This window comes from Paraphaeosphaeria sporulosa (assembly GCF_001642045.1).
Source record: "Paraphaeosphaeria sporulosa strain AP3s5-JAC2a unplaced genomic scaffold CC84scaffold_11, whole genome shotgun sequence".
In the NCBI taxonomy this organism is placed as follows: domain Eukaryota; kingdom Fungi; phylum Ascomycota; class Dothideomycetes; order Pleosporales; family Didymosphaeriaceae; genus Paraphaeosphaeria; species Paraphaeosphaeria sporulosa.
Genome location: NW_017253370.1, coordinates 571,943 through 589,171, shown reverse-complemented (window position 1 = coordinate 589,171; position 17,229 = coordinate 571,943). Strand labels below are relative to the sequence as shown.

At 57.1% G+C, this 17,229-nt stretch overlaps 7 protein-coding genes across 7 annotated transcripts; 4 read left to right on the top strand and 3 right to left on the bottom strand.

Moving 5' to 3' along the window:
* Nucleotides 1-3,078: 3,078 nt before the first annotated feature.
* On the bottom strand, nucleotides 3,079-3,805 carry CC84DRAFT_273676 (uncharacterized protein). The gene is made up of 2 exons (XM_018185701.1): nucleotides 3,311-3,805; nucleotides 3,079-3,260 (listed from the first exon to the last, which is right to left on the bottom strand). Exons 1-2 carry the CDS (start codon nucleotides 3,616-3,618, stop codon nucleotides 3,170-3,172), a joined length of 399 nt encoding a protein of 132 aa, XP_018031326.1. The 5' UTR covers nucleotides 3,619-3,805; the 3' UTR covers nucleotides 3,079-3,169.
* A 1,871-nt stretch (nucleotides 3,806-5,676) lies between these two features.
* On the top strand, nucleotides 5,677-6,465 carry CC84DRAFT_1180054 (uncharacterized protein; the record flags this gene model as incomplete). Its single annotated transcript, XM_018180453.1, has 1 exon — nucleotides 5,677-6,465. One exon carries the CDS (start codon nucleotides 5,677-5,679, stop codon nucleotides 6,463-6,465), a length of 789 nt encoding a protein of 262 aa, XP_018031325.1.
* Nucleotides 6,466-6,595: 130 nt separating this feature from the next.
* CC84DRAFT_1168161 (kinetochore protein-like protein spc24) lies at nucleotides 6,596-7,521 on the bottom strand. Its single transcript, XM_018179330.1, has 3 exons — nucleotides 7,389-7,521; nucleotides 6,946-7,337; nucleotides 6,596-6,888 (listed from the first exon to the last, which is right to left on the bottom strand). The coding sequence occupies exons 1-3, from the start codon at nucleotides 7,413-7,415 to the stop codon at nucleotides 6,717-6,719; spliced, it is 591 nt and encodes a 196-aa protein (XP_018031324.1). The 5' UTR covers nucleotides 7,416-7,521; the 3' UTR covers nucleotides 6,596-6,716.
* Nucleotides 7,522-7,664: 143 nt separating this feature from the next.
* CC84DRAFT_1154347 (mitochondria fission 1 protein) lies at nucleotides 7,665-8,533 on the top strand. Its single transcript, XM_018176882.1, has 3 exons — nucleotides 7,665-7,762; nucleotides 7,816-7,928; nucleotides 7,979-8,533. Exons 1-3 carry the CDS (start codon nucleotides 7,744-7,746, stop codon nucleotides 8,306-8,308), a joined length of 462 nt encoding a protein of 153 aa, XP_018031323.1. The 5' UTR covers nucleotides 7,665-7,743; the 3' UTR covers nucleotides 8,309-8,533.
* Nucleotides 8,446-9,219, top strand: CC84DRAFT_273594 (uncharacterized protein). Its single transcript, XM_018185700.1, has 2 exons — nucleotides 8,446-9,042; nucleotides 9,095-9,219. The coding sequence occupies exons 1-2, from the start codon at nucleotides 8,583-8,585 to the stop codon at nucleotides 9,103-9,105; spliced, it is 471 nt and encodes a 156-aa protein (XP_018031322.1). The 5' UTR covers nucleotides 8,446-8,582; the 3' UTR covers nucleotides 9,106-9,219.
* CC84DRAFT_273565 (uncharacterized protein) lies at nucleotides 8,937-10,823 on the top strand. The gene is made up of 5 exons (XM_018185699.1): nucleotides 8,937-9,042; nucleotides 9,095-9,295; nucleotides 9,357-9,883; nucleotides 9,931-10,671; nucleotides 10,733-10,823. The coding sequence occupies exons 2-4, from the start codon at nucleotides 9,161-9,163 to the stop codon at nucleotides 10,655-10,657; spliced, it is 1,389 nt and encodes a 462-aa protein (XP_018031321.1). The 5' UTR covers nucleotides 8,937-9,042; nucleotides 9,095-9,160; the 3' UTR covers nucleotides 10,658-10,671; nucleotides 10,733-10,823.
* Nucleotides 10,824-11,193: 370 nt separating this feature from the next.
* Nucleotides 11,194-16,711, bottom strand: CC84DRAFT_1154343 (uncharacterized protein). The gene is made up of 4 exons (XM_018176881.1): nucleotides 16,439-16,711; nucleotides 15,836-16,262; nucleotides 11,923-15,775; nucleotides 11,194-11,872 (listed from the first exon to the last, which is right to left on the bottom strand). Exons 1-4 carry the CDS (start codon nucleotides 16,513-16,515, stop codon nucleotides 11,535-11,537), a joined length of 4,695 nt encoding a protein of 1,564 aa, XP_018031320.1. The 5' UTR covers nucleotides 16,516-16,711; the 3' UTR covers nucleotides 11,194-11,534.
* Between the last annotated feature and the right edge of the window lie 518 nt (nucleotides 16,712-17,229).

Below are 17,229 nucleotides of genomic sequence, written 5' to 3'. Positions count from 1 at the left end.
TCAACATCATCTCGTGACGTGAACACAATCCATGCAAAAGAAAAAGCAAAAGCTCAACCCAATATCCACACTCATGTCCACTCGCGTTGTGAAAAACAGGTGCAGGTGGGGGTATAATGCCATCTCGTATGCCGCAGAGTGAACGGTAAAATGCAGCAAGACGCGGGAAACAAAGCAAAACAAACAAACAAACAAACAAACAAACAAACAACGCATGCAATCATCGCAAAAAGCACAGTACAGTCTCTGGTACAATCTGGCGTAGGGTGCCTCAGGGGCTCATGGCGCAAAGGTCGGGACGTTGCTCCGCGCTGTCAATTCTGATAGCGACCGCTTATTTCTTGCCCTTCTTCTTCTTGTTCTTCTTGCCAGGGGTCTTGGGCGATCCACTATCGGCAGGTGCGTCTTCGGTGATAGGCGTGTCAGGGACAGATTCATCACCCGCTGGTGCATCCTCGGTGATGGGTGTGGCCGGGACAGCGTCATCAGCAGGCTTCTCCTCAGCGACGTCCGCTGCTGGGGCCTCCTCCTTGGGTGTGTCTTCCTTAGGCGTCTCCTCGGTGGCCAAGGGGGTAGCATCCTCAGTAACGGTAGGAGCGGCATCGCCGTTCGGCGCCTCGGGCACAACCTCGGCGGCGGGAGCAGCGTCACCATTCTCTTTCGGTGCTTCAGGAACGACCTTAGGGGTTTCATTGGCAGCCTTGAGGGCAGCGTCCAACTTCAACTGGAGCTCCTCCTTCTCCTTTTGAGCGTTCTGAAGTTGCTCTTCGGCGGCAGAAGCCTTCGTCTCCGCCTCCTTCACGCTGGCCTGAGCTTCTTCCGCACGCTTCTCGGCATCAGCGCTCTTCTGGGTAAGTTCCTCAATTGAAGCCTTTCCATCAGCCACAGCTTTCTCGGCGGTCTCACGGGCCTGGTCGGCCGAGGAGTGCTCCTCCTTCAGCTTAGCAAGGCTGACTTCCAAATCAGCGACGCTCTTCTGCTTTTCCTCCTTCAACTGCTCATGTGCTTTGGTGAGCTCCTCGAGCTCGCTCGCAGCACCAGTTTGGGCGGTCTTGGCGTCGGCGGTGGCCTTCTCTGCGGCCTCCAGTTGTGCCTGTAATTCGGCTACCTTGGAGTCATTCGAGCTGGCATCAGCGAGTTTCTCCTCCAATTCAGCGTTTGTCTTCTTGAGAGCCTCAGCATCCTCTTCAGCCTTCGCGACTGCGCTCTTTGTTTCGGCCTCGGCACTGTCAAGCTTGGCTTGCAAGTCCTTGATGGAGGTTTCGAGAGTGGTAATTTTCTGGGTCTCGGCCTAAATAAGCAGTCAGTATACAAAAAGACATTGTTCATGTACAGTCCAGTGGTAGGCATCTCCCAGAAGACGACGTGAGAACACGCCAGGAAAGTGAGTGGCGTGAGGGGAAGAACTCACAGTGGCAGCACCGGTGGCAGCATCCAATTTCTCCTGGAGGGACTTCAACTCAGTCGCATTCTTCTCCACTTCCTCGTTGGCCGTCGTCAGCTTGGTGTTAAGCTCATCACGCTCGGACTGCACAGTCTTCAGGTCGACGGCGGCCTTCTCGCTGCTCTCCGTGGCGCTCTTCAATTGCGCTTCGAGTTCAGACTTGGCGGCCTATACGCAAATGGTTAGTAAACGGATGCCGGTTTCATGGGGTAACACAGCGCAGATTACGTACCTCGACATCCTGGAGGCTCTTGATCTTCTCCTCCAGCTCGCCAACCTTGGCCTCATGACCGGACGCAGCTTCCAATTTCTGTTCCAGCTCCTTGACGCGAGACTCATGACCAGAAGCCTGTTCTTGAGCAGTGGTCAGTTCGCCCTTCGTGCTCTCGTGCGCAGCCGTGGCTTCATCGAGCTTGGACTGCAAACCCGCAACGCCATTGGCCTGTTCACGAGCGGTGGCCAAATCCTTCTCAAGCGAGGACACGGCATCCTGGTGGCCCGATTTGGTCGTTTCATGCTCAGCAACGCTTGCGTCAAGCTTCTGTTGAAGTTCAGCGACCTTGGCGTCCAACTCGGCCTTGCTGTCCTCAGACGACTTCGCAGCTGCCGACTTCTCGTCAATCTGGGCCTGGAGGGTCTCAATTTCTTTCGTAAGTTCGTCTACTTTAGCACCAGATGCCTTGGCCTCGGCCAATTCGGCGCGAACCTTCTCGATTTCGCCATCCTTCTCCTTGAGGGAGCCCTCAATCTCAGCAAGCTTAGCGGTGAGGCTATCGGTCTCAGTCTTCGCCTCAGCTGACTTGGCTTCGGCATCGGAATGGGCCTTGGACAAAGACTCTTCTAAATCCTTGATCTTGGCACTGAGACCCTGCGCGTCGCCCTTCGCTGCTTCTGCGGCTTGCAGTTCAGCCTGCTTGGACTCCACATCGGCTTGGGCCTTGGATAAGGACGCCTCAAGCTCCTTGATTTTGGTCGACAAGCCATCGGCATCACCTTTTGCCGCTTCGGCAGCTGAGAGGGCTTCATCCTTCTTGACCAGGGCGGCCTGGAGTTCGCTCACTTGAGAGGTCAGGCTTTCAATCTGGCTTTTGGCCTCGTCTGCTTCCTTGCGGGCGGACTCGACCTGGCTCTGAATGGTGGCATTGCTTTCCTGAGCCTCAGCGAGTTTCTTTTCAGCATCTTCTGCCTTGGCGACAGCGCTGGCATGGGCGTCCTTTTCTTCAGAAAGCTGACTCTCCAGTGCAGACTTCTCAGAAGTCAATTCATCAATCTTTTGCTTTACATTGTCGACGTCCTTGACGGCGCTGTCTCTCTCGGCTTCAAGAGTGGAAATCTTTTTGGCCAGCGCTTCTGCGTCGCCCTGGGATGCTTCAGCAGTCTTCAGCTGGGACTCCAACTCAGAAACGCGGGCTTGGTGTGTCTCCAATTCACCGCGAGTCGCAGCATGGGAGTCAGTGACCGTAGCAAGTTCAGCGGCCTTATCGGCAGCATCTTTGACGGCAGAGTCCTTCTCACTTTCGAGGGCAGTGATTCTCTCGGCTAGCTCCTGTGCGTCGCTCTGGGAAGCCTGAGCGGTCTTGAGCTGCTCCTCCAGTTCGGAAACGCGCGTCTGATGAGTGGCAAGCTCGCCGCGAGTCGCCTCGTGTGCCTGGGTGGCGCTGGCAAGCTCAGAAGCCTGGGCGGCGGCTTCCTTCTGCGCAGCTTCGAGTTCGGCGAGCTTTGAAGTCAAAGCCTCCTCCTTCTCAGCGACAGACTTTTGCAGTGTTGCGATTTCGCCGGAAACATCACCCTTGGCCGATTCAAGGCTTGCAATTGACTAGACGAAGTTAGCATGTATCAACAAGATGTCAAATGGGAATGACTCACGGCTTCCAACTCCGAAATGCGGGTCTTGTGACCATCGCTTTCGACACCACGAGCAGCGTGATCTTCCTGCAACTTGGTGTACTCCTGGTCCTTGCTTGATAGCTTTTGGACAGCTTCGCTGTGGCTGGTCTTCGCGGCATCCAGCTCTTGCTGGAGCGTAGCCAACTGGCTGTCCAGCTGCTCCTTCGCCTGATTGAGGGAGTCGACAGCTTCGTTCTTCTCGGTGGTGAGGGTGGCAATGATGGCCTCCTTGGCTTCGACTTCAGCCTTGGGAACGAGTGTCCCCTTCTCTTCGGCATAGGCGGCATCTGCTGCTGCTTTCTCGGAGTTGAGCTTGGCGATTTCCTCGTTCTTCGCCTCAAGATCACTCTTGGGGACTAGAGAGGCCTTCTCTTCCTGCAGGCTTGCGTTTGCGGCGCGGAGCTGCTCGAGCTCGGAGTTGGCCTGCGAAAGGATAGTTAGCTACGTGGTCCGTTTGTGCAATTTGATACAGGGTGACGAACCTTAGCAAGCGATTCTTCCACAGATGACTTGTCCTTAGACAGGGCAGCAATCTCGCTGTCCTTCGCCTCCACCTGAGACTTGGATACAGTCTCACCGGATTCGGTACGAAGGCTCTCAATCTCCTTCTCGAGGGCCTTGACACGATCCTGGAGGTCGCTGATCTGCTTCTTCAGCTCTTCCTCACGGGCATCGCGCTCGGCGAGCTTTCCTGCAAATTCCTGCTCACACTCTTCGACGACCGTGTGCCTCTCCTTCGCCTTGGCTTCCCGGACTTGTTGCACAACGATGCTAACCATGTGCTCTTCCAGGTCCTTCTTGTCCTGCTGAAGGGTGCTTTCGCGCTCTTCGAAGCCCTTTGCCCGCTCCTTGTACTCTTGCTCGATGCCAGCGATAGTGTCGTCCTGGCGCTTGACGGTAGAGTTTGCCTCTGCGAGGTCGGTCTTGGCCTTTTCAAGCTTCTTACGAAGCTTCTCGACGGCGACTTCGGGCGAGTCTTCGGCGGTGGGCGAAGGTGGTTCTGGTGCTGTGAAGCGAAGGATCAGCAAAGAAACGAAATGGTTTAGCAGACGGGATGGCCTGGCAGCCATGTTTGGGTCGCAACGTACCAGCTTCTACGCTCGAATCATCGGCCGCCTGTAGAGCTTCACGAGCGGGCGTTTGTGGCGGCGTGTCAACACCGACATTGCGTGCAGCGTTGTCGTCACCCTTGGGGCTCTTCACAGCTTCCACATTTGCCTCTGTGACGACAGGCGACGTCGGGGATGGCGGTTGCTCTGACTGCGGAACTCCACCGAAGAAGTAGTTGTACGCCCTCCTCATACTGCTGGTTCGTTTGGGGAGCTTCGGGCGGGTCGAGTTAGTCGACTTGCGACCTCTGCGTTCTTCCTGCTGTTGTTCAGGCAGGACCGTGACCGGGGTGATGGTCTCGTTGCTTTTGTCCCGGCGGTGGCTCGGGTTGCGAGATAGAAGCTTGCGGCCAAACTTCTGCGAGCCGGCGTTGATGTCGGCGAGGATCTGCTTCTGCTCCTTATTGGAGACACTGTGGTGGTGTGGTGGTCAGTAAAGTTTTTGGAAGGCTGGTAAACAAACGCCAACACAACACAGCGCCACACCGCTTGTTGGCGGGCAGGTGCAGATGGGTTGAGAAGGTGCTGTGCAATTGGCTGCCGAGGCTAGACAGACACGAAGCCTCGAGACAGAAGCGAGCTTACCGGAGCAGAGGGAATGGAGGAAATGGGGTGGATCGTAGTTGAAAGTGTGTATGAAAAAAGTTATGTAGTAAGAGAAGTTAAACTCACTCGTAGCTCGACCGACTCCTTCCAAAGCTCGGCATGTTGATTGCAGCTCAGCACTGATAGCGACTGGACTGCTAGCGTATCAAATTTTCTTTCCTGATTCTCCTAAGCGGGAGCGCGAGCACAGCGTAGGTATTGGCCTTTATGTACGGGGCATAAACGGCGTGGACGTGCAGCCAGAGCGTTTGGCCGGGGTGCCAATCAAGAGCTTTGACGTGGCACAGGTCCGCCGTACGGAAGAGTAAAAGATCAGACAATGCAGGTGCTTGTGACGGCACTGGGTCGAGGCGGTCTACAGCGAATGCGCTTGATTAAGAGCAGCGTGGTGGCATGTCCTGCTCTTACCATGCAGCACATATGTAGTGACAGCGCGCATCGCTCGTTGACATCTTCGCGAGCACGGATGGCCATGACGAGTCTTCTCTCTCGGAGCGACTTTGGGCTTCATGCGGACGGTTCGCACTGGTGCAGGCACTCGTCCTGTGCCCTGGATGTTTCGTCTCGAAGCTTCGAGGCAGCCTCTCACAGGCTCTCTTGGCCATCGCGAAGTCGGGCGCGTCACCCGGGATGCCATGCGTTGCGAGCGCTCTGCACGCGCCCAGTCGCGCTGGCGGCAAGATGTGGACGGCGAGCAGCCATGCTCGCGATGCGCCGGGGGGTGGATGCGCTGTCGGTCCCGCAATGTCTGTGCGGATTGGCGACTGGAAAAATGTTGACGGCGGATGCCAAAGAGGCGGTCAGACAGGGATTCGCGCCATCCGACGTCTGCCCGCCGCTCGCAGCCTCGTGGTGCACGGCATTGCACCAGCTCATCGAGGCGTCCTAACTGTGCTTCCATTGCCGACCCTCCATTACGGCGGGCACCTCCACAGAACCAACACACAGCGTGCGAGGGGCGAGCGCGTCCGGGCCGTGCCTGACAAATGGCTTGACAACTGGCACTGCAGCACGGCGGCGGCATCCGTAACGACCGGACCCTGCATCTGCATACCCGCCCGCTGCCAGCCAAACGGTAGAATTCGCGTGCTTGTGCAACCTCGTGAGTTGCAGCCACAGCTCCACATTTCGAGCTTCATGCAGATCGCATCATGGGCCACGGCGCACGCCATGTCGCGTCGACTCGCAAAGCTGTTCGCAGCATGCAAACTCTTCGTTGACCTGGTGAATCGCGCGGCGCTCAGTGCAGTTGCTGGTGCGTCCTTTTCGGATGCCCGAAGAGCGCCGATGAGGCGTCAGGGCGAGTCGAAGTGCGCATTTGGCGCGGCGGGAGTGGTCCGCACTGGGTTCTTCGCAGGGCTGTCGAATAATACACATGTGATTTCGCGGGGCAAGATGGAGCCAGTTGCCATCCGCTGAGCACTGGTGAACAAGATCTTGTGGTCTTCCGATGCACTCATATCACATTGTCGACGAAGTGCTTGAGAGCTGCGTATATCTTCGAGACAACTGCACTGTTTCGGGTCCCGGTCAAAAACAATATCACAATTGGGCACTACCAGGGTATATACGAACGCCTTCAGCGTCCCATCATGCTTTATCCTCGCAAAGTTCCGGCAATGAACGCCCAAAACACCATTCGAGATCATGATCCCAAGCAAACAGCGAGCCTACATAGTCCGCCAGAAATAGTTCGTATAGAAGTTGCGTGAGAATTTAGGGTCGATGTTGACAACGTGGACATCGCCTTTGGCGGCGTTGCGGATGACAGCCTTGTTGTATTGGCCTGTGGGATCAGCCTCGACATCGATACCGAGTGACCGATATACTTTCAGCTTCAGTCTGCGCACAAGGTTAGCAGGTGACATTGGTGAACGCGGCGAGGTGAAGTTGACATACACTGTAGCATCCTCTTCAGGTCCCTTTTCTCTTTCCCCGCCTTCCACTCCCTCAGCCTCCAGCTCTCCTAGCACACCGCCCAGTCTGCTCAATTCGCCCTCCAGTCGCTCACCCTCCATTTCAAGATCACTGGCCTGCTTCGCGATCTTAAATTTCTCCGTGTCCAGACGCAATATTTCGGCGGCGTGTGTAGTTGGATTGTGCTGCGACAGCGTGTGGTTGTGGTTTGAGGCCAGCGTCTGGTGTGTGCGGTTGAGGCGTGTAAGAGTGGACTGCAAGGAAGACGTGTGTTGCTGGCGGAAGGAGGAGAGCGTCGCGAGAGAGTCGGAGATGCGGAGCAGCGCAGAGCGGTCGCTGTCGAGTTTGAAGTGCGACGTGCATTGAGCAATGAGCTGGTCACGGTTGTTAGCTAGGTCGTGATTATAGAGCAAACGCGAGCATACCGAAGCGGGGTCCTCGTCGAGAAGCATTGCGGGGAGGGTTTATGTGTCGCGTGTGTGTATTCAACCGTTTTATGTAGCTTTGCTTGGAGAAGGAGTGTATCAGCGAATGGTGTTCGGGTTCGGACGGCGATGTCGCGATGCTCCAGTCGTGGTGTTGTGTTGTGTTTGGGCGGCCCGAGCGTTGCACGGCAACCACGCCAGCCTGCACCATCCGCCACACTCGCGGCGTAGTGGCACAAGCGTACGTCACAACCGAAAGTCATCCGCACCCAACTTTGAACCAGCCTAGGCCTTTCAACATCGCAACGTTAGAGCCTACATTAGCTACAGGATCTGCGAAGCACACGTCTACGAAATGTCTCCCTCATTACCCTGTAAGCCTGCTCATCCGCGCACTGCAAAATGGAAGGGTACTGACACATGCAAGATGCCGCTGATGTCGAATCGCCGCTCAAGCCAGAGGAGCTCCAAGTCCTTCGTGCGCAATACGAGAAGGAAGGCGAATACGTCGGTCTGCAGACAAAGTTCAACTACGCCTGGGTACGCGGGCCCCATCAGTCACTTAGACCACCTATCTAACCTGTCCACAGGGTCTCATAAAGTCCAACTCCCGCAGCGAACAACAAGAAGGCGTACGCCTGCTCTCCGAGATTTTCCGCAACTCCCGCGAACGACGACGCGAATGTCTCTACTACCTCGCTTTGGGTAATTACAAACTCGGCAACTACGCCGAAGCGCGGCGGTACAACGAGCTTCTGCTGGAGCTGGAGCCGGCGAATCTGCAGGCGGGGAGCTTGAAGGAACTGATAGATGACAAGGTTACACGGGAGGGGCTCATGGGTGCAGCAGTCGTGGGAGGTATTGCTGTAGCGGCAGGGTTGGTGGGCACGTTCTTGTTGAAAGGGTCAAGGAGGAGATGAACATGTAATGGAGAACAGTGCCGGAAGGAACATGGAAGCTGCGATACCGTTTGCGAAATTTGCATAGGCGTTAAGGTTCCTAGCTTGGCTTAGGATTGTACGATTATCTTAGGTCTAGTGGTTGGTATACATGGGCCATTAATCACATTCTCTCAACTTTACGGGGAGCACGTGGAGGAACGTAGAGATATCGTGCGACGTTGCCTGATCGAAGCACGCTTCCGTTCCACACACTTGAACCGTACAATTGTGACAGAATGCCGAGCAGAAGCCCATGGAAATTGGTAGAAGAGGCGCCAGACAATGTGTTGAACAATCGGAGTCAGAGCGACAATCGCGCTTAGTGCAACCGACAAGGCAGCACAAAGCACGCCCTGTAGCCCTTATACGCTTTCTAACCTGCTCCAGTTCTGCGCGCAATCGTGATAATCCTGGAGAGGAGCGTTGCGGGATCATCGGCGGACCCTTCGCCGAAACGTTGATCGATCGGCTCTCAGACAACGTCACTGGCCGACCTCAGCATCCAAGGTTCCTGGCACAAAAAGTCGCCCGCGGCTGCTCACAAGCACCTCTTTCCATTCCGGTTTCACGCGACCCCTCTGCCGTGACCTGCGATTCTTGCGTGTTCCTGCAGCTGCACCAAGCCACGGCCCTCCCAGACGCTCGACGCAGGCGCATGACGAGACCGCTACCCTGCACAGCTCAACAGCAGCTTCCCTCGCTGCACGCCACACGTGAGCGCCCTTCCCACCTAGCCCTCGCCTGCTAAATGCTCACACGATCTAGACACAACCTAGGACCTGTTCTCCCTCGCGCACCTGTCCCCGCTCCTGCAAGCCATACCCCGCCACCATGAGCGAGTCAACACCAGCCCGGCCAAGCGCCGGGCAGCGGGAGATGATGTATTGCCACGAGTGCCACGACGAGTGGTATCGCGACGAGCGAGGCATAATCTGCCCAGAGTGCGGGTCAGAGTTTACTGAAGTCGTGGGTGCACCTTTGGCCGTGCCACAGCCTTGTCAGCGGGGATGCTAATGCTGGGCTATAGATAGAAGACGGAAACGACCCACGCGACAACGACATGTACGGCCATGGCCATGATACCGACGACGACGACTCCCTGCCTGCACTCGAGGAAGCGGACCCCCACGGTGTGCTCCGCGACCACAACCCTTTCCGCGCGGCTGATGATGACGATCCGGAGGAGGCAGATATCAGCCAGATGCCGCAATTTCAAAACACACGGATACAAAACACCGGTCCGGGCAGATACCACTTCTCTGCCACGATACATCAGACCATCCCGTACCCGGGACCCGCGTCTGCGCAGGCCGGCAACGGCGCTAATCCCATGGGCGGTATCACCTCGTTCCTCTCAAACTTGATCACCAACGCGGGCATGATGCGGCAGCAACAGGCAGAGCCAGGTGATGGCCAGGGCGGTTCAGCACCACGGTCTGGCCTTGACGGCGCTCCGCATGTACATCGGTTCACGTACTCGCCTGGTGCGCGTCTATACCCTCGCGATGGTGATGACCCAGGCCCTCGTCTGGAGCCTGTAGACGGCCTCAATAAGTAAGATGGCGGTCTACATATTAAAAAGCGCTCGCTAACAAGTGTAGCGTCCTCTCTGAACTCTTCGCGGCATTCGGAGACCCCAATGCAGCAAACATGTTCCCTCCAGGTGCTGCCCCTGGAGGACCACCCGGGCAAGCCTTCGGCGGCAGACCCATGGATCCCCTCATGGGTCTTTTCGCAGCCCTCAGCAGCGGCCAACACGGAGACTTCGTGACCTCACAAGAAGCCATGGACCGCATCGTCTCCCAGCTCATGGAGCAAACCGCAACCAGCAACGCCCCAGGCCCTGCGTCGCAAGCCGACATCGACGCCCTCCCCCGCAGGAAAATCACAAGGGATATGCTCGGCGAGGATGGAAACGCCGACTGTAGTATATGCATGGACGCCGTTGCGCCAGAGGAGGAGGTCACAGAGCTCCCCTGCAAGCATTGGTTCCACCACCAGTGCGTCTCCGCGTGGCTCAAAGAGCACGACACATGTCCCCACTGCCGCAAAGGCATCACCAAGACGGACGAAAACGCACCCATAGACACGTCAGCGGGTGCAACCGCAGCTGCCTCGAGCGCCGACCCTACCGCGAACATGCCCGGCGCGTTCGGCGGCGTCGCGGGCGAGGGCACCTCGAACAACCCATTCGTCGTCCCGGGAAGCTCGCCGCCAGGCCCCGCACATGATACCAGTTCCAGCGCGCAGCAGGGCCACGCGAGTGCGCACGACGCGGCGGCGAATGACAACGCGAATGCTGCCGATCGGAGGGGTTGGTGGCCCTGAATGACTTCTCATCCGCTCACATATATCAATTACTTGATCTGATCGATGTTAGCTGATCCAATGTACCCTAGCAAGCCGGAGCCATGGCAGCCACCGAGCACGGATTTGCCGGCGGAGCAGGACGGCGTCGGAGGTCATGGACGGAGTCGAGGTGGTGCTTATTCGTCTGAGGCGGAATCGCCGCACCGAGTAAGCACTTCGTCTGCACACGTCAGTTCTGATAGCCATGTTTCCGAGAACACTTGAAGAGATGGCATGTAGATAGGTCAGCTCACGCACTTCTGGCGTTTGGTACGGTCCGGTACGGTCTGGCTTGGGCGCGATAGTGGCGCCTCTTTTCTTTCCCTTCGGCGCTCGCATGGCATGTATCTGGATTCCCCCCGATTGTTTGAATAGCGTTTTCCATTGCAGTCTCGTATTCTTTTGCTTGTCTCTTCGCTATTTCCCACATTGATTGCAGTGTGTAATATGTATATCTGGCAGGCTACGCAGGATGGAGCGTAATGGTTGCACGATCATGGAAAGCACATAATCATGTTTGCATGTTGTAACATTGCGCGTGAACTATAGCAGCCAACACATGCGGCATCCGTCACTGGATTGCGTTACCGTACGCTACTGCTAAAGCAGAACATGCAAAAAAATCCATCAGCCCTCATCGTCCACCGTCCCAGTTCCACTTTCCCTTCGACACTTTCAGCAACAAGATCAGCTTTTGTGTACACCGCTCCTTCAGCAATTCCTAAGCCCTGTTCTCCCTCTTCTTCGCCCGCTGAGCCTTCCGATCCACCCCATCAAGATTTACCGTCGAGTCCAGCTGACTGTACACCACGGCATTCGACCTCGAGTTCGATGCTTCTGGGTTACTCGTAGGCACCTAGCGCTTCGCACCCTTCTTCTTGGCAGCCACAACCTTGAAGTTACCACTGTCGAGCGTGCTCTGCTGCTGCTGCTGCTGCTGCTGCTGTTGCTGCTGCGCTTGGGCATTCGGGTTGCCCTTCTTCGCGACTTCGCTCCACCCGCCGCCAGACTTGTTCTCCGCGGGGCTGGCCGTGTTGCGCTCGTCGACGATACCCTGGGCGGCCAGCTTGCGGCGGCGCAGGAACTCTTCGGCGAAGTGACGGCTATCGATGTTATGGGTAGCGGCGTGTACTGACTCCGTGATGAGCTCGAGCTCGGCCGGGAAGGAGAGTAGGGAGGCAATGAACTCCTCGGCTGTTTCTCGTTAGATAGGGACAACAGTTGAACCGATAAAGAGGACTTACCATTGATGCTCTTGTTGAGATCGCCACGAACCTCAGCAACAGCCCACTTCTTGAATTCCTCTTGAGCATTGACCTGTCCGGCGGGTTGGGCAGTAGTGCTACGGGTCACAATAGGCTTCTTGATGACAGCAGGAACCACGCTGCTGCTGGCGGATCGAACGGCAGGCGGAGGAGCGGGCGAGGCGATGGGGGGTTTCGCCTTTCCACTGGAGCCAACGGTAGTCCAAGCACCGCCGGTCGCTGGCGGAACAGCTGACTGCTTGCTGGCAAGGTCAGCGTATCGCTTCCCGGAAGCCAAGCTCTGGGCCGCAACAGCAGCCGTGAATGCGTTTGCTGTGGCTTGAGCAGCAGCCTTCTGCTTGCGAGCCTCTTCCTCCTTTTGAATCTGCTGTAGAGTCTTCTTCGCCGCAGCGGTTGGTTGACCAGGCGCCTTGCCTGCGAGCGGCTTGGCCCAAGCGGATGCGTTTCCAGCTCCTGGCGTCACAGGGGAAGCTCCACTTGCCCATGTCGAACTGGACGGCAGGCCAGGTTGAGGTGCAGACGCCTGGACTTGGGCCGCCAATTCTTTCTCCAATGCTTCACGACGAGCTGCTGCGGCAATCGCTTCACGTTCAGCTGCCTTTCTAGCCTCCGCTTCTTGAATTTCCTTGAGCGAGGGTCCACGAGGTGCCTCTGATGGCTCCTTGGCCCATGGAGCGATTGAAGCGCTGGGAGTGTCCGCCGAGGGCGTCTCCGAACGCGATCGTGATTCGCCCGCGAGAGAGTCGGCGACGATAGGTTTCCTCTGTGCTGCCGGCGCAGGCAGCGGTGACTGAGATGGTGGCGGAGGGAAGGGATGAATGGCTGGCTCAACCTTATTCCAAGCGGATTGAGGCTGGGGCGTTTGCTTAGCTGAAGCTGCTTTCTGCACCTGCTCTGTCAAGGAAAGGGGCTCAGCGTGAGTGGTCAACGGCTCCTCTACTTGAGTCGCGTGTGCCCTCTGGTCCTGAGCATGCTCGGGTTGTGCCTCTTGGTCAATCGTAGAAGCAGTCGGCTTTCCGATCACGCCCTCTGGGGGTGCTTGCTGACCTAGATCAGTCTGCACCCTGAGGTCCTGGAATTGCTGCAATCGGTCTGCGGATGCCTGAGCAGCTTGTTGCTCGTTGGGACCGAGTCGCTGCAGAGCATCGTGTTCAGCTTGCTCGCGCTGGAGACGGGCACGATCATTCAACATTTGGACAACCTGCTGAGCCTGCGTGTTCGAGTCTTGCTGTTGCTGTCCAAATTGGGGTGGGGCACCGCCAAAAGACGACTGAGCGGTGCGGCCAAGATTGAGTCGATCCAACACTGAAGGCAGATCTTCCTCTCGAATGTTCCCAAGTGAATCGACATTAGGTCCGATGGGTCCTAGACCAGGGACAGGAGTCGGCCTGAAAGCGTTATCGAGCAGACCTGGGACAGCCGGACCACCGGGAAGAGGACCTTGGCCCGGGGACGGTTGGTAACCGCCGGGCGAAGTGATGCTACCATAGCTCGGCTGGCTGTGAAGACTATGGGCACTGGAGTGATGTTGAAGCTGGTGAGGAAGAATGCCATGCGAACCTAATCCCATCTGCTGTTTGGCCAACGCTTGTTGTGCGGCAAGATGTTCCTTTTGACGCGCCATCAAATATTGTTCCTCTTGCTTTCGGCGCTCAAGCGCATTTTGTTGCTCGGCGGTCAGAGTGGTACCAAAGCTTGGGAATGAGTTGGCAAATGGTGGCTGCGCGCCTCCGTTGGGGCCAGCAGGAGCGTTTCCGGTCCAAGTTGTTCCCGATGTCGTGGATGATGGAGAGCCATGCGGTATCCCGATTTGGGGAACAAGGAAAGGCTCCCTAGAGTTCCCAATACGGCGAATAAGCTGTAGCAAGGGTTCATAATCTGGATCCTCCTGCTTCTTCACCAACAGCTCAGGCGAGAAATACCCTGCTTTGTACCAGTCGTGCATCTCTAGTCCCGAGAAAGGACCCTGTATCCCACCCGAGGGGTCGCGATAGATCCATCGCATCCTGTCTGGCATAACCATCGTGCGTTGCTGAGGAGGTGGGGGCAGGTTCGATGCTGGACTGTTGATGCCTGGGGTCTGTGCTGAGGGTTGTGCAGTGCGCGTCTGGTTCAGCGCCGCCATCGACAGAGAAGTTGTAGCCAGATTGGCACTCTGACCCACGCCTGAAGATTGACCAAAACCAGATCCAATTAGCTCCTCCTGATGACCTCCTGAGAAATCTTCAAAAAGGTTGCGTCCAGTCCGGAAAGGGCTTTCGGTATCGCGAGGGGGCAAAATGCTGCCAGGAGCTTGACCACCGAAAGCGCCGCGCCCAAAAGTCCCAGTCATGCTTTGTTGTCGGTCGCCCTGGCTGGAAGTGTCATCAAGAGGCCGGTCGCCCGTCCGCATTTGTTCCTGCATGGCAGTAGGGAAAAGGGATCCAAGTTTGCTTGAGCGACCAAACGTCCCACCGTGACCAGCACCAAAAAGCGAGCTGCTGCCAAGCCCTGCTAAGCTGGGTGACTGCGCCTCTCCTACATTTCCAAACAGACCATCCAGACCACCTCTTAGACCGCGCTCTTGAACCGGAGTGCCTATGGTCTGCTGGCCAGTAGACCACGCAGAAGCGCCGCCTAGCCCAGGCAGACCACCAAGTCCTGGAAGCGTAGGGAATCCGCGAGAAGGTCCTACGCTCGAAGTCTGGCTGCGGTCACTTGCCGCAATCTCAAACGGTCCGGGTACTCTTCCAAGACCCCCGAGACCGCCAAATTGGTGCTGATGAAGACCGGATCCTGCCTGCGGATCCACCTGGAAGCTACCCATCCCAGGATAATGCGCGTTTTGTGGCTCAGAACCATCCGAGTCGCCGTCATCATGATGATCGTGCCTCACATGGTCTGGGCTCGCGAATGGATTCGTGTCTGTCGGACTCATGGGCTCATGACGGTCTCCCGCGCCGCGGTGGTGCGGCGTCTGATGAGTTCCATGGAAGATGTCGCGTAGGCCCGTCGTATCCGTAGTCATGCCAAAGTGGGAGAATCCGGTATCATCGCGAGGATCTGGTCGTTGAGGCGTCCCAAATGCTCCTTGGCCTTGCTGGCGAGGGGGGCTCAAGTCCTGTCCACCCCCCAAAGCTGCACTTCCACTACGGAGGTCGTCCTCGGCGTAAGGATCAGTGTCGTGACTTGTCGGTCGATTCGAACGGTTATCCACCCAGGATGAATCGGCCTCGTTGACGGCTCCGAGGTTTCCGAGAGATGCCTTCTCCGCGGGACCTTTTCCTACATCCTCGAGACTGCCTTTATTCATCAAACCCTTGAACCTGCTCTCGCCGCGACCACTTCCAAATCCAGGCTTCTTCTCAGCTTGCGGAGCTACGAAATTTCCAAAGGTGCCCATTGGTGAAAAGCCACCGCTTTGCGCAGCACTCCACGGAGACGCAGCAGTACTGGAACCAAGTCCGCCGGTCGCAGCGCGCTTCAGAGTACCAAGAGGGCCAGCATTTTCAGCCGCGTTCCTCTCCTTGTCGCGCTCCTCGGTCGACGGGCCCGGTTCCTTGAAGTCAGTGCGCCGTCGCACCAGAGCCGGCGGGGGTGTCACAGCGCTGGACTCGTCCCTTGCGAATCTAGATGCCGACGGCGACGCTAGCGCATTCGAGGGGAACGGAAAGGCGTCGCCCGTATCGCGGCGGCGCGTACCTGGCCGAGCGCTGGTGGGGGACGACAGACCATACGGTCCGGTTGCTGAAATGCTAGTTTTGCGCAGGGACAGTCCATCCTTCGGCGTGCCGTCCTTGTTCGTGTTCTGCACGGGGGGTTTCAGCGGTGAGTTGACCGAAGAATTGAACACCTAAGCAAGAAAGAAAATGTTAGATTCTGGACAATAAAAAGGTAGCGCGAAATCAAATACCTCTTTCTCGTCTTCGGTCAAGTTGGATAAACCGAGGGGTTGAACGTTGCCGTCCCTGTCCCAGCATAGGTCGACCCCGCCCTGGCCCTCCCGGCCATGCTCGTCCTTCCGACCCCAATTCGAGCCCGAGTTCCCATTGGTAATGTTCGGCTCCCAGTTGCCCACGTAAAGGTCCGAGAGGCCATCCCTCAACTCGTCTGACTCCCGATGCGACCGGAACAGGCTGATCATCTGGTCTCGAGGGTACCGGCCTTCGCCAGAGCGGCTGGACTGAGCATGTGGCGGCACGTATACGCCGGGGGTGGAAGCCGATGTGTTCTGCGCGGCGCTGGTATCGCGGGAAGAGGTCTGAGCTGTGGAGCCGGAGAGGGTGGGTGCATGTGAGGGCCGGCGAAATGTTTGCGTTGCACCATTCGTGCGTCGAGGCCTGCAGTCGTTAGACGGGGTGGGAAGGACAAAGTTATCCATGATTGGAGCGAGAGTATGGGCAGTATTGGCTAGTGATATGGTGTGATTATTGCGGGGAAGCGAGTTTGTGGTAGCTGTGCGAATGCGTGTCGTGTACGTATGCGAGGTACCGGGCGAGGGAGCGGGTGCACTTACCAGTCTCCGCCCGAATCTGCTCGCGATGAGCTGGCATGGTTTCCTGCCGCAGCAGACGCGAAAGATGCAGGTGCCATGGCAAAGTTGGTGTAGAGGAGTCCCGATCGAGCAGCGCGCGGTCAAGGGCGAGAGATGGAGGTACGGCGAGCGTGTAGAAGGTAGGTGCGACACGGGAGAAGTAGCGGGCTTGCAGCTGGGCGCGAATGCGAGGACGGCGATATTATTGTTCACGTGTGTGTGTGTTTGGCACAAAGGATGGGAGCTGTGTCGAAGGCACAAGGAAGAAGCTCTGTCGTAGAGTCGCCCCAAAAGAACATTGAAAGTCGTCTCCACAGGCGAGGTCACGTGTACGGCTCTAATTTTCGCCAAAACTGAACCAACCCCCCGTCGTCATTTCAACGCGTCCGAGGGTGCACGCGACAGCACTAGTCAGCAGCCTCGCGCAGCATCCCACCGCGACACTCTGCGTTGCCACTGGCTCGGACATTGTTGCTGTATCGAGCTGCCATCTCCCATGCCATGGATTGTGCGACAAATTCGGCCGGTCGTACCTGCCCGACAAAATCGCATCGCCCCTGCCTCCCCTTTACGCCGCTGTCCGTGGCATGCATGCCTCAACGCTCCACCATCGTCCACACGGATCGCGTCACTCCCGAGGTCGCCCCCTATCAAGCTTGTCGAGGTTCGAACAACCTGTCGACTTAGTTCGGCACGACTTCAATCACGATTGCTTTTTCCTTTTTAATTCTCAGAATCTCTACTCGCGCCCTTCCGTGTCGAACGTGGGTTTG

Bases quoted from the DNA above. Each gene is read 5' to 3' on its own strand.
- CC84DRAFT_273676 (XM_018185701.1), bottom strand. From the start codon at position 3,618: ATGCCGCCTATGCCGAAGAGAAGGGGACACTCGTTCCCAAGGCTGAAG. The intron at 3,261-3,310 runs GTGAGTCATTCC...AACTTCGTCTAG, and splicing joins GCATTTCGGAGTTGGAAGCC to TCAATTGCAAGCCTTGAATC.
- CC84DRAFT_1168161 (XM_018179330.1), bottom strand. From the start codon at position 7,415: ATGCTTCTCGACGAGGACCCCGCTTCG. The intron at 7,338-7,388 runs GTATGCTCGCGT...AACCGTGACCAG, and splicing joins TCGACGAGGACCCCGCTTCG to CTCATTGCTCAATGCACGTC. The intron at 6,889-6,945 runs GTATGTCAACTT...CCTTGTGCGCAG, and splicing joins CCTGAAGAGGATGCTACAGT to ACTGAAGCTGAAAGTATATC.
- CC84DRAFT_1154347 (XM_018176882.1), top strand. The intron at 7,929-7,978 runs GTACGCGGGCCC...ACCTGTCCACAG, and splicing joins CAAAGTTCAACTACGCCTGG to GGTCTCATAAAGTCCAACTC.
- CC84DRAFT_273594 (XM_018185700.1), top strand. From the start codon at position 8,583: ATGGAAATTGGTAGAAGAGGCGCCAGACAATGTGTTGAACAATCGGAG.
- CC84DRAFT_273565 (XM_018185699.1), top strand. From the start codon at position 9,161: ATGAGCGAGTCAACACCAGCCCGGCCAAGCGCCGGGCAGCGGGAGATG. The intron at 9,296-9,356 runs GTGGGTGCACCT...GCTGGGCTATAG, and splicing joins GGTCAGAGTTTACTGAAGTC to ATAGAAGACGGAAACGACCC. The intron at 9,884-9,930 runs GTAAGATGGCGG...TAACAAGTGTAG, and splicing joins CCTGTAGACGGCCTCAATAA to CGTCCTCTCTGAACTCTTCG.
- CC84DRAFT_1154343 (XM_018176881.1), bottom strand. From the start codon at position 16,515: ATGGCACCTGCATCTTTCGCGTCTGCTGCGGCAGGAAACCATGCCAGC. The intron at 16,263-16,438 runs GTAAGTGCACCC...TAACGACTGCAG, and splicing joins GCAGATTCGGGCGGAGACTG to GCCTCGACGCACGAATGGTG. The intron at 11,873-11,922 runs GTAAGTCCTCTT...AACGAGAAACAG, and splicing joins TCTCAACAAGAGCATCAATG to CCGAGGAGTTCATTGCCTCC.